The sequence below is a fragment of the Sapajus apella genome, unplaced genomic scaffold, assembly GCF_009761245.1.
Source record: "Sapajus apella isolate SASKATOON/1434 unplaced genomic scaffold, GSC_monkey_1.0 scaffold123, whole genome shotgun sequence".
In the NCBI taxonomy this organism is placed as follows: domain Eukaryota; kingdom Metazoa; phylum Chordata; class Mammalia; order Primates; family Cebidae; genus Sapajus; species Sapajus apella.
The window spans coordinates 2,143,761-2,170,520 of NW_022437063.1; the positions used below are offsets into that span (position 1 = coordinate 2,143,761).

Consider the following 26,760-nt stretch of genomic DNA (forward strand, 5'->3'; position numbering starts at 1 on the left):
CACCGCAACCTCCGCCTCCTGGGTTCAGGCAATTCTCCTGCCTCAGCTTCCTGAGTAGCTGGGATTACAGGCACGCACCACCATGCCCAGCTAATTTTTTGTATTTTTAGTAGAGACGGGGTTTCACCATGTTGACTAGGATGGTCTTGATCTCTTGACCTCGTGATCCACCCGCCTCGGCCTCCCAAAGTGCTGGGATTACAGGCTTGAGCCACCGCGCCCGGCCCTATAGTTTCACTTTTATTTATTTATTTTTTAGACAGAGTTTTGCTCTTGTTGCCCACGCTGGAGTGCAATGGTGCAATCTTGGCTCACTGCAACCTCCGCCTCCTGGGTTCAAGCGATTCTCCTGCCTCGGCCTCCATAGTAGCTGAGATTACAGGCGCCCACCACTACGCCTGGCTAATTTTTTCTATTTTTAGTAGAGACAGGGGTTTCTCCATGTTGGCCAGGCTGGTCTCGAACTCCTGGCCTCAGGCGATCCACCCGCCTTGGCTTCCCAAAGTGCTGGGATTACAGGAGTGGGTCACCACACCAGGCCTATAGTTTCATTTTTTACATTTAAAGTTTCGGTCCATTTGGAACAGATCCTGGTGTGCGCAGTGGGAAGTGGGGACTCGTTGCTTTCGGTGTGCCTACCCACTTGTTCCAATACGATTTACTGAAAATTCCATCTCTCCCCTTCTCACTGACTTAAGGAGCCACTTTAATCATATGCTAAATTTTCGTAGATCTATTTGGGTCTATTTCTGGGCCTTCTATTTTGTTTCTTAAATCTGCCTCTCCAGGAGCTCCTGCCACACGTTCAGTTCTCAAGGCTTTAGGGTCTATTTTAATAACCGGGAGGATTAGAATATCCCTTCACTGCTTTTCCTCTTCAGTTTCCCTGGCTCTTATTTTTTCATGTGAAATTTAGAAACCATCTTAGGGAGCTCTGAGAATGAGGGAATCAGTTGGTGGATTTACTAGAATGTTAAAATTATAAATTAACTTTGGGGATAATGACAGTTTTATGTTTTCCTACTTAAATCTATGAAATGCCCCCTCTGTTGTTTCTTTTTTTTTGAGACAGAGGTTCACTCTTGTCACCCAGGCTGAAGTGCAATGGAGCGATCTTGGCTCACTTTTAACCTCCACCTCCCAGGTTCAAGCGATTCTCCTGCCTCAGCTCCCCAGGTAGCTGGGATTATGGCTGTCCACCACCATGCCCGCTTGGTGTATTTTTAGTACAGACAGGGCTTCGCCATGTTAGCCAGACTGGTCGCAAACTCCTGACCTCAGGTGATCCGCCCACCTCGGCCTCCCAAAGTGCTGGGATTACAGGCATGAGCCACTGTGCCCAGCCTCTTCTTCCTTCTCTTCTCTTTTCTTCCTTCTTTCCCTCCTCCTCCTCCTCTCCCTCCTTTTCTTCTGTCTTAAGGGATTTTAAAATTTTTCCTCAAATAGATATTGAATATTCTTACTATGTTTATTCTTGGCATTTAATCTTTTCGCTGCAGTTGTAAATGGAGTTGTGTGTAAAGCTTCTAACAGGTCGCTGTGTGTTGCAATGAAGATGAGAGACAGTTTTACATTCATTTTACACCTTGCTGTGATGCCAAATTCTCTTATTGTCTGCAGCTTCTTCAGCAATTCTCTTGGGTTTTCCAGATCATCTCAGATAGTTTAATCCTTTCCGATTTTTACTTCTATGCTGTTAAAAATAGTTATCTTTAATTTTTCAGCTTTAAATAGTAATTTCTGATTCATTTAAAGTCCCAGCTGCTACAGATAATCCAAGAACTCTTTCCACTACCTACCTTCTTTCCCTCCTTCTCCTCTCAATTTTACTTAAATGAATCTTTTACATATTATTGGAGCACATAATATTTAAATTCTATACTGACATCCTCACCCATAAATACATTCGATGCTCATCCCAATGCTGGTACCAACATTTCCCCCATGTCGCTTGGTTGCTTGGGCCTCTAGCAGTTTCTCATAAATGGCTCATGGAACAACATTTCCTGAGTTCTCCAAAGATTTACAACTTTTAGGCCGGGCGCGGTGGCTCAAGCCTGTAATCCCAGCACTTTGGGAGGCCGAGGCGGGTGGATCACGAGGTCAAGAGATCGAGACCATCCTGGTCAACATGGTGAAACCCCGTCTCTACTAAAACTACAAAAAATCAGCTGGGCATGGTGGTGCCTGCCTGTAATCCCAGCTACTCAGGAGGCTGAGGCAGGAGAATTGCCTGAACCCAGGAGGCGGAGGTTGTGGTGAGCCGAGATCGCGCCATTGCACTCCAGCCTGGGTAACAAGAGTGAAACTCCGTCTCAAAAAAAAAAAAAAAAAGAAAAAAGATTTACAACTTTTTTGTGTCGCCCAGGCTGGAGTGTAGTGGCACCATCTTGGCTCACTGCAACCTCCACCTCCCGGGCTAAAGCGATTCTCCTGCCTCAGCCTCAATAGTAGCTGAGATTATAGGCATGCACCGCCATGCCCAGCTAATTTTCCTTTTTGTTTTGAGACAGAGTCTCACTCTGTCACCCAGGCTGGAGTGCAATGGTGCGATCTCGGCTCACTGCAACCTCCGCCTCCTAGGTTCAAGCGATTCTCTTGCCTCAGCCTCCTGAGTAGCTGGGATTACAGGTGCGTGCCACCGTGCCCAGCTAATTTTTGTATTTTTAGTAGAGATGGGGTTTCAACATGTTGGCCAGGTTAGTCTCAAACTCCTGGCCTCAAGTGATCTGCCTGCCTTGGCCTCCCAAAGTGCTGGGATTACAGGTGTGAGCCACTGTGCCTGGCTAGATTTACAACTTTTTATCTGCAGCCTTTAAACTTGAAGGGCAGCTTGGCTGGGTAAGAAATCCTTGGCTCATTCTTTCTTTCCTTTATTATCTTGCAGATGTTACGCTATATCCTGGAATTCAACGCAGCTGTGGAAAAGTTGACACCAGCTTAACTGCTTTTCCTCTAAAGTGACTTTTTTTTTTTTTTTTTTTTTGGCTTGGCCATCTACAGGATTCTTTCGTTTCCACGGATAGTCAGAAACTTCACTGGGTGTGTCTTGGCGTTGCATATTTTTCCCCAGAGCACATATCAGCTTTCCCTGAGACCTACTGTGTCAAGACGCAGATTAAAGTCTTTTTAAAACATCAGGACATTTTCCTTGAATTATATTTTGAAAAGTGAAGCATTACCGTACTATGAAAAGTGGGGTCTGTAAAATTCAGTCCTGTGAGATGTGCACTCACATGGATGGAAGGTCAGTGGAGGAGCTGAGGCGGCTAACAGCTGCCTGACTGGGAATTCTGGGGCCATTCTGAGGCTCAGCCAATCAATACCAGTCTGGCAGCAGTCTGGTGCCACCTGGTTGAAGTATCTCATCTGGGCCCTGTGCCTAACTAACTGGACAGTGGCAGGGACTCTAGGATGCCCTGAGCTGCTGGCAGCTATTTCACTGGCCTGACCTGGGAAGGCTGGGCTGGGAAAACACTGGGAATGTCTCTGCTTCCTCACACCATCTGCCCCTCCCCGAGTCCCGCTTCACCCACACTCATTTGAGGACAAGTTATGAACAGGAAACAGAAGCCAGTGCCAACCACAGGACAGCCACGTTGACATCAGCAGGAAATTATGGAAATGTTTTTGCCATTCTGGTTTCCTTCTTTGATGCTTCCCATTATACAACTGTTGTATCTTCTTTGCTTGCCTCCTGTAGGTTTTGCTTACTTTGAAACTTAAAACCTCATTACTGAGTTCTCTTTCCCATCTTGCAAGATGCTGAGAAGTTGGATACTAAGGAGAAGAAACTTGAAGCCAAGAAGGCTGATGCTGGTGGCAAGGTGAAAAGGGGGAACCTCAAAGCTAAGAAGCCCAAGAAGGGGGAAGCCCCATTGCAGCTGACATTCCATCCTTGTCAGAGGAATTGGCAGATATTCCCAATCTGCTATGCATTCCAAAAAGGCCATGTACAAAAGGAAGTACTCAGCCACTAAATCCAAGGTTGAAAATAAAAAGGAGGAGGTTCTTGCAACTGTTATAAATAGTTGGTGGTCACAAGAGTGGTGGTACCCAGGTGGTTCAACTTCCCACAATGCCTAGGTATTATCTTACTGAAGATGTGCCTTGGAAGCTATTAAGCCATGGGGAAAACCCCTTCAGGCAGCATGGGAGAAAACCACAAGCCAGCATCACCCCTGGGACCTCTCATCATCCTCACTGGGCACCATAGAGGCAAGAGGGCGGTTTTCCTGAAGAGCCGGGCAGTGGCCGTTACTTGTGTCTGAATCTCTGGTCCTCAACTGAGGACACAACAGAAATTTGCCGTTGTCAGCCACCTCAACCAAAATTGGTATCAGCAATGTGAAAATCCCAACACATCTTACTGATGCCTACTTCAAGCAGGAGCAACTGCAGAATCCCAGACACCAGGAAGGTGAGCTCTCTTTGACACAGAAACAGGGAAGTACAAGATTACAGAGCCGTGCAACGCTGATCATCAAAAAGCTGTGGACTCACAAATTTTACCGAATATCAAAGCTACGCCTCAGCTCCAGGACTACCTGAGATCTGTGTTTGCCCTGATGAATGAATTTATCCTCACAAACTGGTGTTCTAAATTTCTTAAGAAGAACCTAATAAATAATATATAAAAATAAAATAACTATTTTTTGAATTTCGTACACTTTTCCCCCTTCTGCCTCTGGTGTCCCTTCACGTGTCTTCTGCTGTATCCATAGTCCCCTCGTGTTCATTCCGCTATGCATCCATTTCTGGGATGGTTTTATTATTTTTTCCCGAATAATTCCAGCTCATAGTTCATTCTCTCCAGTACATTAGCCACTTAGCCATCTCTTCTGTAAATCTGTGTTGTATTTTAGCTTTGAAGCTTCCTTCTCAGTGCTGATTGTTTTATTAAGTTTCTCTTTTTAAAAAAATTCACAGTAGGATATCAGATTTTTTTCCTGGTGAGTATTCTTTATCTTACGATAAAAACAGCTACTCTTTCCTGTATTTTTGTTTGTAGCAGTTTCATATTGTTTTGTTGTTAAACATAACTAAATGAGCTGAATTTTCCTATACCAGCGATTTGTAGCTGGTGGGGAAAGGGATTACATTAGCCTTCTAGAAGCAATTCAAAGGCTCCGCCTCTCCTGCCAAGGCAATTGACTTCGTTCTTCATGCCTCAGATTCTCTGTTTAACCATGCCTCCTCTGCCTCTCCCCCATGGTCTAAGTGTTTCTGCCACCTTCCCTGTTCCTGGATGCCTTACAGGCTGCAGGTGCAACCCCTCCAGGAGGCACATTTTGTCTGGCACTTTCTGAGGCCTGACACCACTAAGCGCTCCCTCCTCCTGAACATTCTCTCTGCAGGCTCTCAGGCCCAGCTTCCGCAGTCACTCTCTTTCCTTTTGCGCTTCAAGATGGACTTCTGATCCTCAGGGAGTGCATGCCACTGACTTTTTCTGCAGCCTGTGGCTCCTTGGCTCTCTCTGGAGTCCTTCACACCACTGCTGGCCACTGCTCACTGCACCTCGGGCTTCCTGCACAACCCTGACCTCTGCTGCCTCTGACGACACTAACGCTTCTTGCCCGGTCTGCTGATGCTCTGCTCATGTCTGAAATCCGTAAAATGCAGAAAAATATCTTGTTGCTATTAGTTTATAAGGGATTCAGGGGGAGTCTCAGTTCTAAGCAGCTGCCCTGTTCCTAATAGAAGCTCAGCCTAGTCTTTTTGCCCTGTGAGATTGACTGGCTTCATTCTGATAGACATGTGTTCAAAACCATTTTCTGTGGATTTGTCCAATTTGCCTTACAATTCTGCTATTAGGTCCCCACATCACTGGGATGTTGCTATGACGCACATGAGTTTGTGACTATTAAATTATCTTGATGGACGTACCCTTAGTATTGACATTAATGTCTGTTTCATTCCTTTCAACCTGTCTCGTGTTATTTAGGTATGCCTCAGACAAACAGCATACAACTGGACTGTGTTGTTTTTAAGCCTGTTTCCACTTCTCTGTGAGTAGGAAGATTTCATTCACATTTTTTATGGTTACTGAGTTATTTGGACTTATTTCTTCCATTTTATTTTGCATTTTCAGTGTATTTTTTATTTTTTCATTTCCTATCTTCTAGGGGGAAAAAAGCTCGATATTCACTTTTTTCCCCTCTGCTGATTTAGAAATTAGAAGTGGCATTACATTTTTTTCACTGACTAGCCTAAATGTTTTGAGCACGTTTCTAACTATACACTTTTCTAATGAAGTCTGGGTTCCCTAAACTACACTGGTCTTGACGTGTTCATTTTTTTGAGACGAGCCTCACTCTGTCGCCCAGGCTACAGTGCAGTGGTGCGAGCTTGGCTCACTGCAACCTCCGCCTCCTGGGTTCAAGCGATTCTCCTGCCTCAGCCTCCTGAGTAGCTGGGACTACAGGCGTGTGCCACCACGCCCAGCTAATTTTTGTACTTTAAGTAGAGATGAGATTTCACCATGTTGGCCAGGATAGTCTCGAATTCCTGACCTCAAGTGATCTGCCCTCCTCGGGCTCTCAAAGTGCTGGGATTACAGGCATGAGCCACCAAGCCCGGCTGGTGTGTTTTAACTCCCTCTAGAACATCACTTCCAACCAATTTGTTATTGTTGCCTAAAATGTTCCTTTCATCTGCTTTGTAAAACAAAACTGTTTTTTTTTCTTTTGCAGTCTACACTTAAACCTGTAATTTAGCAGTCTATACACGCACTGTTGTTTCTTATATCCACTGGCTGTCTCTGGCTTCACCCTCTTCTGGCTAAAGCAGTTCTTTTAAGGATGGTCTGTGGGTGATAAAACCCTTAGTCTTCCTATGTACAAAATGTCTTTCATCCTTGCTCTTGAAAAACAACTTAACTGGGCATAAAATACTGACTTGGCAGCACTTTCCCTCTGCAGTCTGCAGATATTTACTGCTCTGTGGTCGTCTGGCTGAGGCTGCTGGAGGCCCCCTGCACATCTGGTATTCCGCTGTTTTTGCCCTGGTAGTTTTTATGTTTTTTTCTCTTTATCTTTGACATCAATTTCTAGCTTCCTGGGTTTGCTTTCATTAGTCCTGCCTGAGAGACAGAGTCTACTTTTGATTTAAAAACTCGAAACTGGTGCTCTTCAATCCTGGGACATTCTTCAGCTTCGCTTCTCCACCTGCTCCATTGCCCCACACCCAGTCCCTCCTGCTGAAATCTCCATGAGGCGAAGGTGAGGTTTCCCTGCTTGCTTTCTGTCCCTACCTGTTCCTGGGTTTTTCTCTTGCTCTCTCTTTTTTTTTGGGGGGGGTGGGGTGGGGAGTTTCGCTCTTGTTGCCTAGGCCGGAGTGCAATGGCATGATCTTGGCTCACTGCAACCTTTGCCTCCTGGGTTCAAGCAATTCTCCTGCCTCAGCCTCCCAAGTAGCTGGGATTACAGGCCTGCACCACCATGCCCTGCTAATTTTGTATTTTTAGTAGAGACGGGTTTCTCCATGTTGGTCAGGCTGGTCTCGAACTCCCGACCTCAGGTGATCCGCCTGCCTTGGCCTCCCAAAGGGCTGGGAGGATAGGCATGAGCCACCATGGCCAGCCCCAGGTTTTTCTCTTACATGTATGCATCTCTATGCCACATGCATGGTGTCCTATTCCAAAGCACTAATTATCTCTGTTCCTGCTGTCTAGTAAGCTTTTCAAATTGCATCCAATCACCATGTTTTTCATGATCAGATTTTCAAATTTTTATGTTCATCTAATCTTATTTCCCTGATTTCTGTGCTTATTTTTTATTCATTTTAGATATTACTCCTTTCTTTGAGCATCCTAAACACTTGTTTAAAAGCTGTTGCTATTTAGCACAACCGACTTCATCTGGAATAAATTCATGTTCCAAATGCTGATCTCATTGATCGACGCCCTTGGCGTGCCATCTCGTGTATGTTGGAATTCCATCGAGACTTATCCGGGCACAATTTTCCTTTGCTCTCCCTCACACTTCCCTTCCCTTTCAGCAAGTTTGCAGTTGCCTCAGTGTTGGCCACCTCCCCAGGTCCGGCGGTGGCCCAGACCAGCAGAGGAGCCTGGTCCACTTGTCTCTTGCCCAAGGAATTCTTGGGACCCACTGCCCTGTGTGAGCTGCTCACTTTCAGGGTCACCCTCGCTCCATTTTGAACCTGGAGACTGACGGCTGAGGATGCCGGTCCCTGGCTGCTGTGTTTTAGGGACACAGCAGCATTCACCTCCATCATTATCACGTCTGTCTCTCCACTGTATCTGTGGTTGCTGTGGGTTTGAAACACAAGGGTCCATTCATGTGAGCACCCAGAGCCTTCCTGATAGACTGGGTGCTTGGATGGATTTTAAGAGAGGGAGTGACTTAATTACTTCTGAATTTGAGGAAGATCATTTGTAGGGTGAACAGACAGGGCAGAACCCATCCAGGGGCAGGGAGGCCAGCCAGGGTCCACTGCAGCAGCCCTGGGCAGATATGAGACAGGAAGGAGGGCCGGGCACAGAGACGAAACGTGTGAACAGGGCTTGTCCAGAGAGGTGCAGGGCTGGGCTGCAGTCCAGGCTAGCGTGGGGCTGGGACCTAGCTCTGACTGCCCCATGCAGAGCGTGTGCTGATCTGAGGGCAGCCGGCTGCAGCCAGCATAATGGGTGGCCATGGAGAAGGCTGCGGCTCTGCCCTAAGGAAGCCTATGGGGCTTGGGACAGGAGGGAGCAGAGAGCGCCCTGGGTCAGGAGCCAGAATCCCAGGAAAGTCAGGGAAGGATGAGAACTCAAAGTATCGGGCAGCCTCTTCGAGACTGAGTGGTTCGGGTCCCAAGCAGTTGATTCTCACCCCAAATCTGACCTCCACTCGGCCTGACCAAAGGCAGAGGCGGCATCTCCAGTAGCAAGGTTTCACGGCACAGACTCTGAGGCCAGACACCTGGGTATGGCTCGCAACTCTGAGGATCAGTGCTTCTGGGCCCCAGCGTCCCCATCTGTACCATGGGCTAACAACAGTCCCTGATGCAGAGGCTGCTTCCTGTGAGGCCTGAAACTGACCAATGCCGAGCAGGAACAGGTGGCAGCCAGCGCTCTCCTAGGTGGTCCTATCTCATTCTGCAGTTCCCCGCATGGACCTTGCAGGGGTTCAGAGCTACTGGAATATTCCTTCCATGGTGAATGAGTCACTCTGGGACACTGCTGGACTCGACGTCTGCTTCTGCTGCAGCCCCTGTTGCCATTTAGCATGGCTCCAAGCACCTCCCGGGCTGGCCGTCCCGCACCTGCCCTGCTGAGGGCGAGTGTCACTTTCTGGGGAGCCGCGTTGATGGCAAAGTCACCAATCATGTTTCTTCACAAAAATCCACACCCTTACCGGATGACCCTGGGCTCCTGACTGGTTCATGACGTGACATTTCTGGGGGCAGCTGCTGTTGTCGGGTTTCTGGGATCTGACAGACACTTCACTGACAGGTTCAAGGTCCAGCAGTCTGTGCAGCACCGTTCTTGTTGGTATTTATTTATGTATTTATTGGAGATGGAGACTCGCACTGTCACCAGGCTGGAGTGCAATGATGGGATCTCGGCTCACTGCAACCTCTGCCTCCCGGGTTCAAGCAATTTGCCCACCTCAGCCTCCCAAGTAGCTGGGATTACAGGCATGTGCCACCACACCTGGCTAATTTTTTGTATTTTTGTAGAGACAGGGTTTCACCATGTTGGCCAGGCTGGTCTTGAAGCCTTCCTCTGCCCTTCCAGGAGAAAACGGCTCTCTCCCTCTGCCCTGATTTCCTGCAGCCCTTCATTTAGAATTCTCTCATGACTCATGACATTTTTGAACCAGTTAGAGTACGCTGTAGCCATCCTGACCTCAGGTGATCTGCCTGCCTTGGTCTCTGAAAGTGCCGGGATTATAGGTGTGAGCCACCACGGCCAGCCTCGGTCTTCTTTTAAAATAAACTTTAATAAGGATTTTTATTCCAGGATGTGCTGTAATTGCAAGTTCTATCTATTTAAGTCATCGCATATGTTTACACTAATTAGGTAATTAGATGTAATTATACTAATTGTATAAATGCACAATAATTGACTAAGATACATTAAATACTTTGAGAGAACAAAGAGAATCCACCCAGAATGCCTTCCCAAATATTAAGGATGAAGCTGAACCCCAAGAGAGGACAGGAGGGTCATCATGGGAGCCCTGGGCTGCAAGCGGGGCCAGGCCTCACCGTGCACACGCAGGTGCTCAGACGCTGCCACAGAATGGAAAGGACTTTTCTTTTTTTTTTTGAGATGGAGTTTCACTCTTGTTACCCAGGCTGGAGTGCAGTCGCGCGATCTCGGCTCACTGCAATCTCCGTCTCCTGGATTCAAGCAGTTCTCCTGCCTCAGCCTCCCAAGTAGCTGGGATTACAGGCACACACCACCATTTCTGGTTAATTTTATATTTGTAGTAGAGACAGGGTTTCTCTATGTCGGTCAGCCTGGTCTCGAACTGCCGAACTCTGGTGATCCATTCGCCTTGGCCTCCTAAAGTGCTGGGATTACAGGTGTGAGCCACCGCGCACAGCTGGAACCGACTTTCTTGAGGTGATTAGGCTCAGGGCCACAGAGGAGACTTGGTTCGCACCGCAGCCTCACTTAGCTCTTTGACTTCATTGGTTTTTGGACATGTTGAAGGACAATAATTAAGTCATTCTTCTGCTCAAAGATATTCCATAGCTCCCCACTGTCTAAGAATAAAGCTCCACTGTGGCAGTCTGCCTTCAGGCCCTCCAGGACGAGGTTCCGACATCTGTCTTGACCCCCTACTGCGGTCCAAAAGCCCCGCTGACTGCTCTGGGTGTGTGGAGTCCTTTCCCACACCCACGCCACTGCCCATGAAGTACCCTCTGGCTGGTGAGTCCCCCTCTGCCTCCTGTTCTCTGCTGGATCCTAGCAACTCCTCTACCCCTGCAGACCATGACCCTTCCCTCCAAAGCCTTCCTCAGTCCTTCCAGGAGAAAACAGCTCTCTCCCTCTGCCCTCACCTCCTGCAGCCCTTCATTTAGAATTCTCTCACGACAATGACATTTTTGAACCCGTTAGAGTACTTTGTAGCCACCTCTGTCTCTACCCATGGAAGCGAGTTTCCCGAGGGCAAGGATCATGGCTGCCTGCATCCTGATGTCCCCATCCCTTGGCACAGAGCCCAGCAGGGAGCAAACTCGAAGGCATACTGAACAACTAAAGGAAAAAGTGAAGGGATGGATGACAGGTTTCCTTTGGTAATGACAGTATGTTGATGGGAAGAATTGTTGGGAGCTGCAGGGGCCCGGGGGTTCGGGGTGGGGTGCTGCTGTTGGGGACAGGGTGGTTAGAAACCACTGCTGGGGGACAACATGTCCCAACTCAGTCTTGTGAAACGAAGGGCATAGCAGGGAGGGAAAAGGAAACTGAATCTGAGCTTGGTGGGTCACACTTGTAATCTCAGAACTTTGGGAGGCTGAGGCAGGAGGATCACTTGAGGCTTGAGGCCAGGAACTGGAGACGAGCCTGAGCAACATGGAGAGACTCTGAGATATGGTTTGGCTGTGTTCCCATCCAAATCTTATCTTGAATTCCTATGTGTTGTGGGAGGGACCTGCTGGGAAGTAATTGAATTATGGGGCAGGTCTTTCCCATGCTGTTCTCGTGAGAGTGAGTAAATCTCATGAGATCTGATGGATCTAACAATGGGTGTTTCCCTGCACAAGCTCTCTCTTTGCCTGCCACCATCCATGTAAGATGTGACTGGCTCCTCCTTGCATTCTGCCATGATTGTGAGGCTTGCCCAGCCATGTGGAACTGGTGAGTTCTCCATTAAACCTCTTTCCTTTGTAAATTTCCCAGTCTTGGGTATGCCTTTATCAGCAGAGTGAAAACAGACTACTACACCCTGTCTCTACAAAACATTAAAAAATTAGCCACAAGTGGTGGTGTGCACCTGTGGTCCCAGTTACTTGGGAGGCTGAGGTGGGAGGACTGCTTCAGCCTGGGAGGTTGAGGTTGCAGCAAGCTATGAGGGTGCCATTGCACTCCAGCAAGGGTCAAAGAGTGGGACTCTATCTCAAAAGAAGAAAAAAAGGAATAAAGAAAAAAAAGAAATGGAAACCATGTGGGAAGCACTGAATGGAAAAGACCCAGAGAGGAGGGTGAGGGCTGGTGCTGGCCTAGGCTGCCGAGGACCAGGCTCCAGCACCTGGCAAGGACTTCTGGCAATTACACCCCATCCTGAATCGGTGCTGCCACCACCGATTCAGCAAAGGAAGGCCCTGAGTCAGCTGCTGTCCCCGTCAGTGCAGACGCTGTGGGTCCACTGTGTATTTGGATGGTTCAATATGAGCTTATTTATCTGGCCTCCTTCAGAGGGTGTGTGGGGGAGGTGGAGTTACAGGCAATTTCTGGCAAGTTCTCCAGGAAGTTTCAGGAGACAACTGCACCTCTCACGCCAGCCAGGGGCACAGCTACTTCTACAGTGCCCAGGGTCCTGCTCTGGTCACCTCTACACACCCAGGACTGGCCATGGCAGAAAAGAGGCACAGGCTGCTTCAGGGCTGGGAGCCCCTTTCCCTCCTAGACTCAGGACGGAGGGGCCCATAGCTGGGGACCCTGGGATGGGGTGTAATGGCCAGAAGTCCTTGCCAGGTGCTGTCCAGGGGGCTCAGCAGACATGAACTCATGGAATCCTCCCAGCAGCCCTGGGAGGAAGGATGCCCTGCCATTCCCACCTTACAGATGAGCAAACAGACGCAAATTGCCCACGGTCACACTGCTGGAAATGGGTAGTGCAGGACCCAGGAAGAACGGTTCTAGAACCTGTGCTAACCACCGCCCCACACTGCCGTTCAGCCAACTTCTCCCTGAGATAGGACAGCCAAGACCTGGGCTTGCTGGGTGAGGCCCTACCCTGGGCCCCCACTGCACAGAGCAGCTCTGCCTGTGGCTTGTCAGGACCATCCCACAGTGAAGCTATCCCCGCCATGCACAGCAGCCTCAGATGGCACCCATGGGCTGAGCAGGGCTTGGGCCCTCCGGAGAAGGCCATCCTACCTCAGGGTTCTCCTGGGTCGGGGGCCGGTCTTCCTTCTTCTTTTTGGTGGCCTGAGCTCCCTGAGATGGCTCCTCCGTGGGTGGCCGTGACTCTGCCGTGCTCTCGGGCTGTGCCTGCACTTGAGGCTGAATGATGATGACCTGGAAGATGCCGTGGAGGGGTGAAGGGGACAGTGATGGGGAGGGAGGTGTAAGGACAGGTGGAGGGGGCTGAGAGAGAGGGTGAGGGGCACAGGGAGGAAGGGAAGAGTGACAGGGCCGGGGGGGTAGCTGGTAGGGCACGTGGCAGGGGTTGAGGAATAGAGTCTGGGCCGGGCTATCCTGGGAGGGCGGATCCCCGGGAACCGGGTGGTTTGCACCACGGTGTGTCCAGCACCTGCCCCTCCTGACACACCTTTTCCACCATGGGGAGGGCCTGGCTTAAGAATCTGGAAGTCCTGGGTTCCTGCCATGCCCCACCGTTTCCCAGCTGTGTGGCCTCAGGGAAGTCACTGCTTCTGAGATTCAGGTTGGTCATCAGTGAAAGTGGCCATGCCTCTCCCCAGGGAGGCTGTGCACATTCAGGCAGCAAGGACTTCTCATCCCCAGCCCAGAGGCAGGTGAACTGAGGCCACGAGAGCTCAGACTTGCTCCTTGCCATCCGGTCAGGAGGCAGAGGTCCTGGGAAGTCCCCCAGGTCAGTCAGGCCGCACTTCTCCTTCCCCTTGTCACAGGGTCTGAGACACTCAAGCCTGGCTTGGGGGCACAGGTGGGAATAATGTTCTATTTTTTTACTTCCATGAGGCCCTTCGCGCGGTGGATGGGGGAGGGGACAGGGGTCTCCGAATGCCACCCTTCGGCACCCCCCCCCCCCACACCAATTAGCCAGCCTTCCTCAGGACTCAGGGGATGCTCTGGTTTGATGAAAGGGTGTGATGCTGAAAACCTGCCTGAAATGCACCTATCCAGCCAGCCTCTCCCGGGGCCAGGATCTACTCCATCTTTAGCTCTACCATTTTATTTCTTTGGACAGGAAACTGGGAAGGAACTGTTGGATTTCACGAGGAAGAGGAATTCTCTGGGATCCATCAGCCGCAGTCTGGCTCAAACTAGGAATTACTTGAACTTGGGTGTTTTTCTGTTTTCCCCTAAGCACAGGTGGTGACTGCCTTATGATTTTGAGGCTTTTGGGCACAAAAAGAAAACATGTCCCATTTTTCTGCTGGCTTAAGAGAAGCTCTGTCTTCCTCTTTCTATCACATTTTTAAAACCTCATAATCTGCATAGAAAAAAATCTCTCTTTATATTCATGGGAAGAAAAACATTTAAGATCTCCAATAGAAAAAAAGGGCAGAGAATATTCTTAAGTCCCAAATGAGAAGACTGAACTCTTAAGAAGTATAAGAAAAACATTCAAGCTTAACAGCAACCAAGGGAATTCAACTTTTAACAATGAGGCATCTGTGTGCCTAGTAAATGAGCAAAAATGGTGTTTAAACGGCCAACATGAAACGCTGGTGCAGTTGCAGTGAAAAAGACACACTCATTCCAACATCTGCTAAGCACCTAGCCTGGATCAGGCACCTTCCTGGGATACACCTGCCATCCCGCCACAGCCCATGACAACTCCTCAGACTGTGAATTCTTTGAGAGTGGGTGGGAGGGCCTGCAAGCGCAGGACTCCCGGGAAGCACTCGGTGCCACAGCACCAGGTCACATGAGGGTTAGCCGTCAACATCCAGGCTGGGGAGGCAGAAGGCACCCCAGCCATAAGCAAGAGAGGGGTGGCCTGGCAGACCCCAAATGAGGCAGAGAGAGAAAGAGGCCATAGACAGGAGGTGGCAGGGATGAGGCAGCCCCGAAGGCCTCAAACAGCATAAATAACCACCAGGAGCTCGGAGGGAACAGCGGGAGGACCTTAGTTTTAGTTTTAAATCTTGGCAAAGAAATTATGGGAGATTGTGCACTTGGGCAGTGGGGTAAAGACAGCCTTGGCCAGGTACTGTGGCTCACACCTGTAATCCCAGCACTTTGGGAGGCTGAGGCGGGAGGATCATGAAGTCAGGAGCTTGAGACCAGCTTGACCAACATGGTGAAACTCCGTCTTTATTAAAAATACAAAAACTAGATGGGCATGGTGGCACTCGCCTGGAATCCCAGCTACTTGGGAGGCTGAGGCAGGAGAATCACTTGAACCTGGGAGGCAGAGGTTGCAGTGAGCCGAGATCGTGCCATTGCACTCCAGCCTCGGCAACAGAGCGAGACTCTATCTCAAAAAAAAAAACAAAACAAAACAAAAAAAAAAGCCCTTGATCATCTGACTCCACCAGCAGAGACAGAATCAATATCTCTTCTAGTCACTCATTCAGCCACGTCATTAATTGGTTAATCATTTGAATGAATTCATTCATTGACCAATCACTCCTTTTCCACTGATGTTAATTCCTTCAGCCACACCATCTTTGGATCACATGTTCATTCATTCGTTCCCTGATTCACTCCCTTAATCATGTGTTCACACTCCATTCATCTATTCTCTCTTCTGTTTCTGCCCCATTCATTCATTTGGCCACGTGATCATTCCGCCTCCTGGTCATTCATTCTGCCTAGGCGTGTTCATTTGGTCCTCCCTGTATGATTGCCCTCAGCCTCCTGCATGTGGCTGCACGCCCTTTCTGGAGCCTGCTGTAGGCACTCACCTTGTTGTCAGCACTGATGAGGAGGGGCTGAACTTTGATGCTGTCACTGACCACAGACACGGCGGTGCTGGGGGCCATGGCGGTGGCATTGCTGGGGGAGGTGGAGATGATGGCGTAGGCCACACCGGCACTGGTCAGCGGAGAGGCGAGGGCGGAGGGCTCGGCGAGGGCCTGAGGCTGGCTGCCGGGCGCTGGCACATGGCTGACAGTGTTATTGGCAGTGGGGAGGGCTGGGCTGGGGTTCTTGACGCTGACCACGGTGGCCTTCTGGAATGTTGGGGGCTGTTTGGGTGGCCGGTCCCGGCCCGGGGCAATGGGGAGGCTGTCTGGAATCAGAGTCTTTGGCCTAACCTGGGAAGAAGGGATAGGTGTGTGGTCAGACAGGTGGACACACAGGAGCGCAGGGGAGGGGCCGCCCTGGCTCAGAGACTTCCTGTATTCAAGGGGCGGGTGTAGCATTGGAAAGAGCAGAGCCCGTCACAGCCTCACAGTGGGTGAGACCTTGACCCCAATGCCTCCCTCCTCCTGGGCTTGCACCAACTGGCCACAGGGCTCAGGAAGGGCTGCTCTGGACCCCAGACCCTCGCAGCGGGGAGGATGGACACGAGGGGACAGTCTGTGCAGTAGGATGCCCTGCAGATCAAGTCCCAAGCAGCAAAGCCCCCTTTGGCCTTGGAAGTCTGGAAAGTGCTGCCCCTCGGCCAGGACTGCGAGGGGCTGCGAGGGCTGCTGGGCCCTGCCCAGTTCTGCTTCTCAATCTGGGTGGGGGCTGCTGTGCTCCCATGAAAACCACAGAGCTGGGCACAAGTGACTGCTACGGCACTCTTCGACAACAGTGAAGGTGTGCAGAGGGCAGCCATGGGCAGCCGGGTTCAGGCCAGGGCTCTGGACAGACTGTTTGGGGCCAATCCTGGCTCCTCTGGGGTCCTAGTGACACACCTGAACCGGGCCAGATCCCTCATGTGCATGGGGCGATGAGACGTACTGGGGGTTGGAAGAAAGAAAACACACAGGAAGCGCTGGGTGTACTTGACTGAGTGCCCAGCCCCGCACCCAGCAGTGTTCCTGATGATGGGTAGAATTCCCACCATCAGAGCTACCACCATTGACCCCATGCACGGAACCAGAAGCACCACGTGCCCCAGAGGAGGACACGCCAACCCTGGGAGGTCCATGCCAATATCACGTCCCTAGAGACAAGGGCATGGGTGTTGAGAGATGCTCAGTTTATGAATGTTGGTGAATGCTGGGTGTATGACAGAATATACTATTTGCCAGGAAGAGCGATGGCAAGAAAAACCTAGCCCTCCGCCCCAAGTGAAAACCTACTTGGGGCATTCCAAAGTGGCAGGAAAATGTGTACATGTCACACACCGGTTAAAACAATTCTTTAAGATATCTGACCCTGCCCCTGTGGCTCCCTCGTGGAGAATACCTTTTAGCTTGCTTGTTATCAGCGGTAAGCTGGCAACAGCTGCCTACTTTGTATATTTTTGTGTTATGAGAAAATACAGAACAGCTGTTTGTTAATAATAATCACCTGTTCAGAGAGACTAACTACATGGATGAGCATCTGCTCAAGCTTCAGCCCAGAATGCTGTCAGCCCGAGGCTCAGTTCTGCAGGCTGCTGGTCCCCCGGGATAGACCCACTTTGCTGTTCTCTCTGGGTGTCTGCCTCTCATTTCCTTCAGCGCCGTCTGGGTGGGGGGGGTCTCCCTGGTCGAGCTGGTACTTGGTAGAGGAGGAGGAGGACCACGACCTACCTTCTCATCTGAGCCCCGCTGCACCTTCACTGCAGAGTGGGCATCCCGTCCTATTCTACAGACGAGTAAATTGAGGTGTGCAGTGGAGACTCACCAGGAATATGACCCTACAGTCGTTATCATCAGGGCAGTGGGGCTTGAGCCAGGACTTGTACAAGCCTGTCTGGCATCAGTGAGGGCACAGAGGCTGTGCTGCCCCGCCCATCTCCTCCCACCCTGTGTCCAGTGGTGCATGTGGAGGGAGTGGTCCAGGGTGGCTCTTACAGGGCCCTGTGGTCTTGGGGAGGTCACCAGGGCACAGAGGGCTCTTCGGTCGGGTGGCATCATGTCTGTGAGCTCCCTGCCAGTGCCTGACACAGAAATGGCCCTTGAGTCTAATGATCTCTGTGTCCCCTGCTGTGCTGAATCCTCAGCAAAATGAGCCTGGCCTCCCACATCAGGGCCCTGGCCACACCACGGGCAGGCGATGTGACCAGCCTGGGTTCCTGCCACTCTGCCCTCCACACCAGCAGTCAGGGCTCTCGGCCCCCAGTGCCAGGCTTACAGCCCAACACAAACTTCAACGTCAAAGGCGGAAAACTTCAGAAAGAACCCTTCTTCTTAGTTCTGCCAGCCCTCAGCTGCAGACACCCACCCGTTGGGAAACTGCTGCTCTCCGCCTCTGAAGAGGACTGGCATGGGGGCGGATGGATGCCCCAGTGGTGGTCAGCGAGGACCTCAGCTGTGGCAGTGGCCGTTCTGTGTTCTGTCGGCACCTCCCTGGTATCTGGGGTTTACCCACGTGTTCCTGTTGCCCCTGGCCACCCACCCTATGTAAGCAGACTCTGGGCATCAGTGAGCCAGTGTGAATCAGATGCCAGACACAGAAACTAAGCTCAGCTGGGAGCTGAGGATCTGGCCTGAGCCACTCCAGAGAGAACACCTACGGGGGACCCTGGAGCTTACAGCCTTTCAGCCTGTGTCCCCCCCAGGCTGTGTGCAGCCCCAGGCCAGAAAGCCCCAGGGGCCACCCTGTCCTCGCCCTCTCTCCTTTCTCTGGGTCTATGGTCACCCCGCCAGGCTGGCTCCATCACAGCCTGCCTACTCTGATCCCTGAGAGCCTCCTGGGACAGCAGCAGCCGGCAGCTGGACCCAGCATGCACCAGACACATTCTGGCCTGAGCTGACCATCCTGGAGGCCAGCAGGCCAATGGCAGGTACAGACGTTTGTGGGGTGGGGACAGCAAGGATAAAACATGGAGACAGAGGTCCAGGAGGCAGAAGGGGGAGAGGAGGAAGGGTGGGTGCGGGGCGGAGGAAAATAGCACTGGCCCTGATTGGCAGCCTCTCCCTGGAGCCTCCCTTGCTCTGAAGCCTCATATAGCTCCCTGCTGCCCGCAGGTCACCAACTGGGGAAGCCTGCCTCTAAGGTCCCCAGGGGCCCCCGGTGGCCACTCCGCCTCCATGACTCCCTCAGTGATTAGATTCGGGTCTCTCCCTGCCACCTCTGCCTCTATTTCTCACCCTGTGCCCTCCTCCTGGGGGGTTCTCCCTCTGAGGCCTAACTCCACCTCAGCCTGCAATGTCCTCTCACCCTGAGGCCTAGCTCAAGCACTGCCTCCTCCAGGAAGCCTTTCTTGATGTCCAGGTGTGCAGCAAGCTTCCTAAGGGCTCCCGCCACCGCTGTGTCTCCTTCTGGCATGGCCCAATCACCCTGGGCTCACAGCATCTGTTTTTCCTTGTCTGTCCTCCCTCTAGACCAAGCCTGTCCCACCCACAGGCCACATGCAGCCCAGGACGGCTTTGAATGTGGTCCAAATTCAAACTTTCTTAAAACATTATGAGATTATTTTTGCAATTGTTTTCCCTTCATCTCATCAGCTACTGTTACTGTTGGTGAATTTTATATGCGGCCCAAGACAATTCTTTCAATGTGGCCCAAGGAAACGCAGATTGGACACCCCTGTTCTAGACTCTGATTCAGCTCAAGTGGGCACTTGAGGAAAGTTGCCATGTGGATGAGACGCCCAGGGCAGCCACCTCTCACCATCCTCTAGCTGGGGGAATCTGTCCAGCCCTGAAGCCCCAGGACAGGCAGGGGCCGTCTTGGTCTTTACCACTGGCAGCCCCTGGCCTAGTATGCTGTATTCAGCAGGTGCTCAACAAAGCTAAGCTTGTGGTACTAAGGGAATTGGTTAATAATTACCCGGCATTTGCTCTGTACCAGGCGTGGTTAAAAATGCTTTGTCCCCGGCCGGGTGCGGCGGTTCATGCCTGTAATCCCAGCACTTTGGGAGGCTGAGGTGGGCGGATCACCTGAGGTCAGGAGTTCGAGACCAGCCTGACCAAAATGATGAAACCCCATCTTAAAAAAAAAAAAAGAAAAGAAAAGAAACAACAAATGCTTTGTCCCCTGACAACCCTCATGGCCACCGATGGATGGAGCCAGCAGCTGCGCCAGTCCCTCTGCAGGTAAGAAGCCTCACCCCAGGAAGGGTGAGAGGTCAGGTGACTGGGGGAAAGGGTGGAGTTCAATCCGGGGGACCCTGGACTAGAAGCCAGGACACCTGGCCTGGAGTCTGTGCTGCCCCTGAAATGAATCCTCTCGTCCAGAGTGTCTCAAACTTCTTGACCATAACCCACAGTCAAAATATACACGTTATGTAGTCACCCAGTCTGGAAAAAAATTGTTCAAGTAATAATGCATAGGATGCATCTTGACATTTCCATTCTATTTCAGTCTGGCCTAATTTACTCCATTTTTAAAAATTCTGGTCATGACCCAATAATTGATTTCCTAATTCCTTGCTGAAAAAACTTACCTGGTCCAAATGTTGCCATTGAAGAATGGGTGCAGGAGGTAAGAGGGGAAGTTCCGGCTGAGAGGGCACGGGTTCCGCCTGTCCCCGTGCCCACCAGAAACCTCAGGGCTGACAGGTTAGGAACAGAGACTGTGGGGACAGACAAACGGACGCCCCAGGGCCCGCACGAGGGCTGCTTACCTGAGGTAGCACTGCCGCTCCTTGCCCGGCCAACCTCTGCAAGGAGCTGACCTGAGGACCCGTGACAGGCACTGCAGTGATCGCTCCCAAAGCCTGAAAGAGAGAGGCGGGCAGCGTTGGGCCCGGACGCACACGCGGCCCAGACCAGACACGTCGCCCCAGCCTCGCCAAGCAAGGGGCAGCTGCCTTGGGGACAGCAACTTCTATTCTTCCCTTTCTTAATTATGATTTTTAAAAAATCACAATGGTCATCGATATTCCTTCAAGAAAGTTTGGAAACTAGAGAAAGGAAAAGAGAGCACTGCCCAGAAACCAATTCCCCTTTGTTACACACTGGCTTCCTTTTCTAAGTGAATCTTTCACACAGCTATATATAGAATTTTTGTAACCTATTTTTCTACTTTCATTTAAGGACAAGGTGTGATGTCGCTCCAATCTTCATAAATCACTCCTTTAATGGCTACGGGGTCTTCCATTCAGCAGACATAATGGTATTTCCTCAGCCAGTCCCCTCCTCTTGGAAATTTGGGTTCTAGCCCCGTCTTTTTCCAGTTAGTAAACAATGCTGCGGTGAACATCTTTGTGGATAAATCCAGTTCCACATCACAGAGTATTTCTGTAGGAGAGTCTGAAAACAGGGATTCATGGGTCAAAATGCGGGAATATTTCTTAGGCCCTTCGTGCATATCTGCACTGAGTGCCTCAGGAGGGGGAATGACCAGGGTATGCCCCGACAAGCCCCTCAAATCCCAGCCCCCCAAAATGGGGGTCTCTCCAACACATGATGGGATGGTAGCAGGGTGCACATTTAGGGGAGGGGGAAGGGAGGCGACACCCTCCCGGGAATTCCAGGCCCACACACGTATAGGAGGTGGGTTTTGGGGTGCCTTGTCTAAAGTCTCCTTTTGTGGGAACCACCGCTACCCACAGCCCCTGATAGAGCAGTTATTATTATTTATTTTTGACATGGAGTCTTGCCGTCTCACCCAGGTTGGAATGTAGAGGCGCGATCTCGGCTCATTGCAACCTCCACCTTCCGGGTTCCAGCGATTCTCCTGCCTCAGCCTCCCGAGTAGCTAAGATTACAGGCACGCGCCACCATGCCTGGTTAATTTTTGTATTTTTAGTAGAGACAGGGTTTCATTATGTTGGTCAGGCTGGTCTCAAACTTCTGATCTCAGGCAATCCGCCCACCTTAGCCTCCCAACGTGGTGGGATTATAGATGTGGGCCACCATGCTCAGCCCTGATGGAGCAGTTCTACCTGGCCATCTTTGCACCCCACGAGCCTGGTGCCTGATGGGGAGAGAGGGACCCCTCACTCAGATCCAGCCAAACCATCAGTGGCCAGGGACCAGTGAGTTTCTCTCTTGAACTCAGATGCAGAAATTCATAACAGAATGTCAACAAACCCATTCTAACAAAAATGAAAAGGATAAGACATAATGAACAAGTTGTATTTACCCCAGGAATGCAACGCTGATTTGCCATTTGAAAGTCAGTCAGTGTAATTTGCTAAAATCACACATCTAAGAAGAAAAACCATATGCCAGTCTCAATAGATTTTTCAAAAAGCTGTAACGACTAATAAATGAATTTAGCAAGGTTGCAGGATAGGACAGTATATGAAACTCAGTTGTGTTTCTACACACTAGTCACCAACATTTACAAATTCAACAAATTTTAAATGTCATTTGCAATAGCATCAAGACATAAAAATGAGAAATAGGGATGAACCTGACATAGCTATATAAAACCTGTACACTAGAAACTTCAGAACATTGCTGAGAGAAATGTTTGAAGACTGAAGAAAGAGATAAACCCATAAACATGAATCAGAAGCCTCAATACTGTGAAGATTTCAATTCTTCCCTAATTGATCTACAGAGTCAACACAACAACACAACCTCAAATCAAAATCTCAGCTGGCTTTTTTTTTTTGAATAGAAATTGACAAGATGATTTTGGAATGCATATGAAATTATAAGGGACCTAGAAGAGCCAAAACAGCTATGGAACAAACAAAGGGAAAGACTTAACGTTATCTGATTCCGAGACCTGTTGTAAAGCTACAGTAATCAAAACAGTGTGGCACTGGTGTTAAGATGCAAACAGATCAATGGGACAGAATAGGGTCCAAAGTGGACTTATACATATATGGCCTATTGGTTTTCAGCAAAGCCCAAAAACGTAATTAATTTAGTACAAAAAAGAGAATATTTCAAAACGGTATTAGAACGAGGAGAGATCACGCTAAAATCAAACTTCAGGCCATACTACATACCATGTTTTAAAAAAAAGAGAACAAATGGATCAGAGAGATTTAAATGTAGGAACCAAAACTATAAAATTGCTTGAACATGTCAGAGAAATCTTTGGGATGTTAGGTCAGGAAAAGAATCTTAGATACAATACCAAAAACATAATTGATATAAGAGCAAAATAATAATTTAATTTCAACAAAATAAGAAACTCCCAAAGTTGGAAAGACAATGTTAGCAAAATGCAAAAAGTGGCCACTCGCTGGAAAAAACACATGCAAATCACCTATCTGATGAAAGCCTTGTATCCATAATATATGAAAGAACTCTCAAAACTCAATCATCTGAAACAAACAACTCAATTAAAAATGAACAAAATATTTGAACAGATACTCCACTAAAGAAGATATACTGGGCCTGTGTCTCATGCTTGTAATCCCAAAACTTTGGGGGGCTGAGGCAGGCTGGTCGCTGGAGGCCACGAGTTCAAGGTCAGCCTGTGTAATATAGTCTCTTAAAAAAAAAATTAAAAATTAGCTGAGCATGGTGGCATGTGCCTGTAGTCCCAGCTACTTGGGAGGCTGAGGCAGGAGGGTCACTTGAGGCCAGCAGGTTGAGGCTGCAGTGAGCCATGATTGCACCACTGCACACCAACCTGTATGACAAAGTGAGATCCAAGAATGAGAAGAAAGACGAAGAAGAAAAAGGAAGAAGAGGAAGAGGAGGAGAAAGAGGAAGAGGAGGAGGGAGGGAGGGAAGGGAGGGAGAGAGGAGGGGAGAAGAAGGAAGGGGAGGAAGGAAGGAGGGAAGGAGGGAAGGAAGGAGGGAAGGAAGGAGGGAAGGAGGAGAGAAAGGAGGGGGAACAACAAAAACAAAACAACTGCTGACGGCAATTAAGCAAATAAAAATACTTCACATAATTAGTTATTAGGGAAATGCAAATTAAAACCACAATAAGATACTGCTACAAGCCTATTCAGAAGGCTAAAAGTAAAAAGACGGACCAAATCAAGTGCTGGTGAGGACGGAGAGCAACTAGAACTCTCAACCACTGCTGCTGGGAACATCACTTTGAAAGACAGTTTGGCAGTGAAAAAGTTAAACATACGTATGGCAATGAACAGAATGTATGTGTCCCCTCCCAGATCCAAATGTGTAAATCCTAACCCTCAATGTGATGGTATTTGGAGGAGACAGGGCCTCTGGGAGGTGATCCGGTCATGAGGGTGGAGTCCTCAGTTGGTGCTCTTATAAGAAGACACACGAGGGGGCTTGTGTCTTCTCTCTCAACCCCTTTCTCTCTCTGCCGTGGGCAAATACACAAGAAGGTGGCCAGGAACAGAGCCCTCGTCAGGAACTGAGTCTGCTGGCACCTTGATCTTGGACTTCCCAGCCTCCAGAACCCTAAGAAATTGATTTCTGTTGTTTAAGCCAGAACCAGTCCATGGTATTTTTGTTACAGCAGCTGGGGCAGACTAAGACATTTACCATATGAGGCAGCCATTCTATTCCTAAGCATTCGCCAAGAGAAGGGAAGGCACCCGTTCATACAGAGACTTGTATGTGAATGTTCACAGCAGCTCTAGGCATCACAGCCCAAACTGGAAGCAACCCAAACGCTCATCAACAAGTACATGGATGAGCAGGCTGTGGTGTCTTCACACGACAGAGTATTACTCAGCAATAAAAAGGAACAAACTAGTGACACACACAATATGGATGAATCACAAAATAACGCTGCCAAGAAAACCCAGACGCTGAGAAAAAAAATCCACACTGTATGATGCTAGTCCTATGAAACTCGGAAAAGTGCAAACAACATGATAGAAAACAGATCCCAGGTTTTGTGGAGATGGTGTAGGGATGAAAGGAAGGGATTACAAAAGGATACCAGGATATTTTCAGGGAGAGAGGCGTGTTCACGATCTTGACTATGGCCAGGGGTTCACATTTGTCAAACTTATATTGTACGTTCTAAATATGTGCAGCTTACTGTCCATCGGTCATACCTCCACAAAGGTGTTAAAAATCCCCTTCCCACTTCTCGTCTTATCTCACATTTCTCTACCCCGAGAATGACTATCATCCATCCCCAAATGACACAGCAGAGGGTCTCAGGTCCCACGCACAGAGCTGCTTCTCTGATTATGTTCGGACAGTTCCTGCCTCCTCTTTGCCACCTGCCCCATGGAGTCAGTCAAGACCCTGAGAGGCTTATGTCGTCTGAGCCAGCTGCCTGCCTCTCGGCATGGAACCAAATGACCCACATTTCCCTGGACATTCACTCTGGACATTTGTTGAAACGAAGCTTTCTATTCAATGTGGAGCACGTGACAAACAGCCTCGGCCACTTGATGTGGCAGCTCTCAATCCACAACACTGCCTGTTGCTCTTGGCTGACATAGCCTGGCGAGCAGCACTAAGACCACCTCAAGTGCCACCCAACGCCCGCCTCTCCAAATGCATGTCTCAAAGACGGGGGGTTATGGGGACTGTCCTTGTTACCTTGAACGCCACCACCAGCATCCCCCCAGCTTCCACAAAGCAAGGTGTGGAAGGCTCTGATCTCCCTGCCCTGGTCTGCCAGCCAGTGCCACTTCCACAGCTGGTCATTAGTCAGGGTCCCAGGCCAGCCCAGACCATGGGGGTGGGAGGCCAGCAGGGGCGGCCATTTGATGAGCCAGGTTCCAGGTGATTTCACCTACCTGGGGGCCTCAGGCCCAAAGGAAGCAGGTCCTGTGGTGGGAGGGTCCATGCGGCATGTCCCTAAGGTGGGTTCCCGGATAAGCAGGTTCTGTGGAGGGACAGCTCATGCGCCACATCCCTGCAGTGGATTGCTGGGGAAGTGCATTTGGTGGTGGGAAGGACCATGTGGCTTGTCTCCGTAGTGGGTTCCTGGGGAAGCGGGTTCTGTGGTGAGAAGGCCCATGTGGCTTGGCCCTGCGGTGGATTCCCAGGGAAGTGGGTTCTGTGGCAGGAAGGCCCATGAGGCAGGTCCCTGCAATGAATTCCTGGGGAAGTGCATTCTGTGGCATGAAGGCCCACATGGCACGTGGGTTCTGGGGGAAGCAGGTTCTATGGTGGGAAGGCCCAGGCAGCATGTCCCTGAGGTGGATTCCTGAGGGAGATTCCCCATAAGTGGGTGCACGAGAGCCAGGCCGTGGGGCTCCTGGGAGGAGAAATTTCCACATGGATGGGGCTGGCCAGCAGATCTGATGGGGCCAGAGAATAGGCACCTGCTTTGCCTATTCTTCTGTCCTCACTCAGATGCCTCGGATGAAGCCTCCAAGCGTGGTCCAGCAGGTGAGGAGGTGTGGGGTTACCCTCCAGGCAAGGCAGGTGTGGGCTGTCATGTTTTCCAAGCCCACATGTGTCTCTGTGAGTCCTCCAGGGTTGCTGTGTCAAGCTGCTCCTGCAGGTGGCTCTGTGTGGGCCGAGGACAGCTGTGGGTGTTTTCTGTGTTGCACTGTGGACCAGGGGTGGCTATGTGTCTGTGTCTGGGTGTTGTCGTGTGGGCCAGGGGTGGCCGTGTCTGTGTCCGGGTGTTGCTGTGTGGGCCGGGGGTGGCTGTGTCTGTGTCCGGGTGTTGTCGTGTGGGCCAGGGGTGGCCGTGTCTGTGTCCGGGTGTTGCTGTGTGGGCCGGGGGTGGCTGTGTCTGTGTCTGGGTGTTGTCGTGTGGGCCAGTGGTGTCTGTGTATCTGTGTTCAGGTGTTGCCATGTAAGCCGAGGGTGGCCGTATCTGGGTGTGGTTGCGTGGGCTGGGTGTGGCTGTGTGTCCCTGTCCGGGTGTTGCTGTGTGGGCCGGGTGTGGCTGTGTCCAGGTGTTGCCGTGCGTGGCAGTGGTGGCTGTGTGCCCGTGTCTGGGTGTTGCTCAGCAGTGGCTGTTGCTTTCTCCGATACCCACTGGGGCATGCACGGCTGTTTCCACACGAGTTCTTCTCAGGAGCATCTTTGGCTCTGTGTCCATGTTTCTGAGCCTTCATGTCTGGTCAAGGCTCGACCCTCCCTCCTGACTTGGGATCT

At 50.3% G+C, this 26,760-nt stretch overlaps 1 protein-coding gene across 3 annotated transcripts in view; it reads right to left on the minus strand.

Moving 5' to 3' along the window:
* Positions 1–26,760, minus strand: part of PHF21B (PHD finger protein 21B) — a 114,289-nt gene that overhangs the window by 16,831 nt on the left and 70,698 nt on the right. For all 3 annotated transcript variants that reach the window (XM_032261427.1, XM_032261426.1, XM_032261428.1), the window contains exons 3-5: positions 20,478–20,570; positions 15,733–16,083; positions 13,055–13,195 (exon numbers count right to left, since the gene is read on the minus strand). In XM_032261427.1, coding sequence (XP_032117318.1) covers positions 13,055–13,195; positions 15,733–16,083; positions 20,478–20,570 — 585 coding nt within the window. The remainder of the gene's footprint in view (positions 1–13,054; positions 13,196–15,732; positions 16,084–20,477; positions 20,571–26,760) is intronic.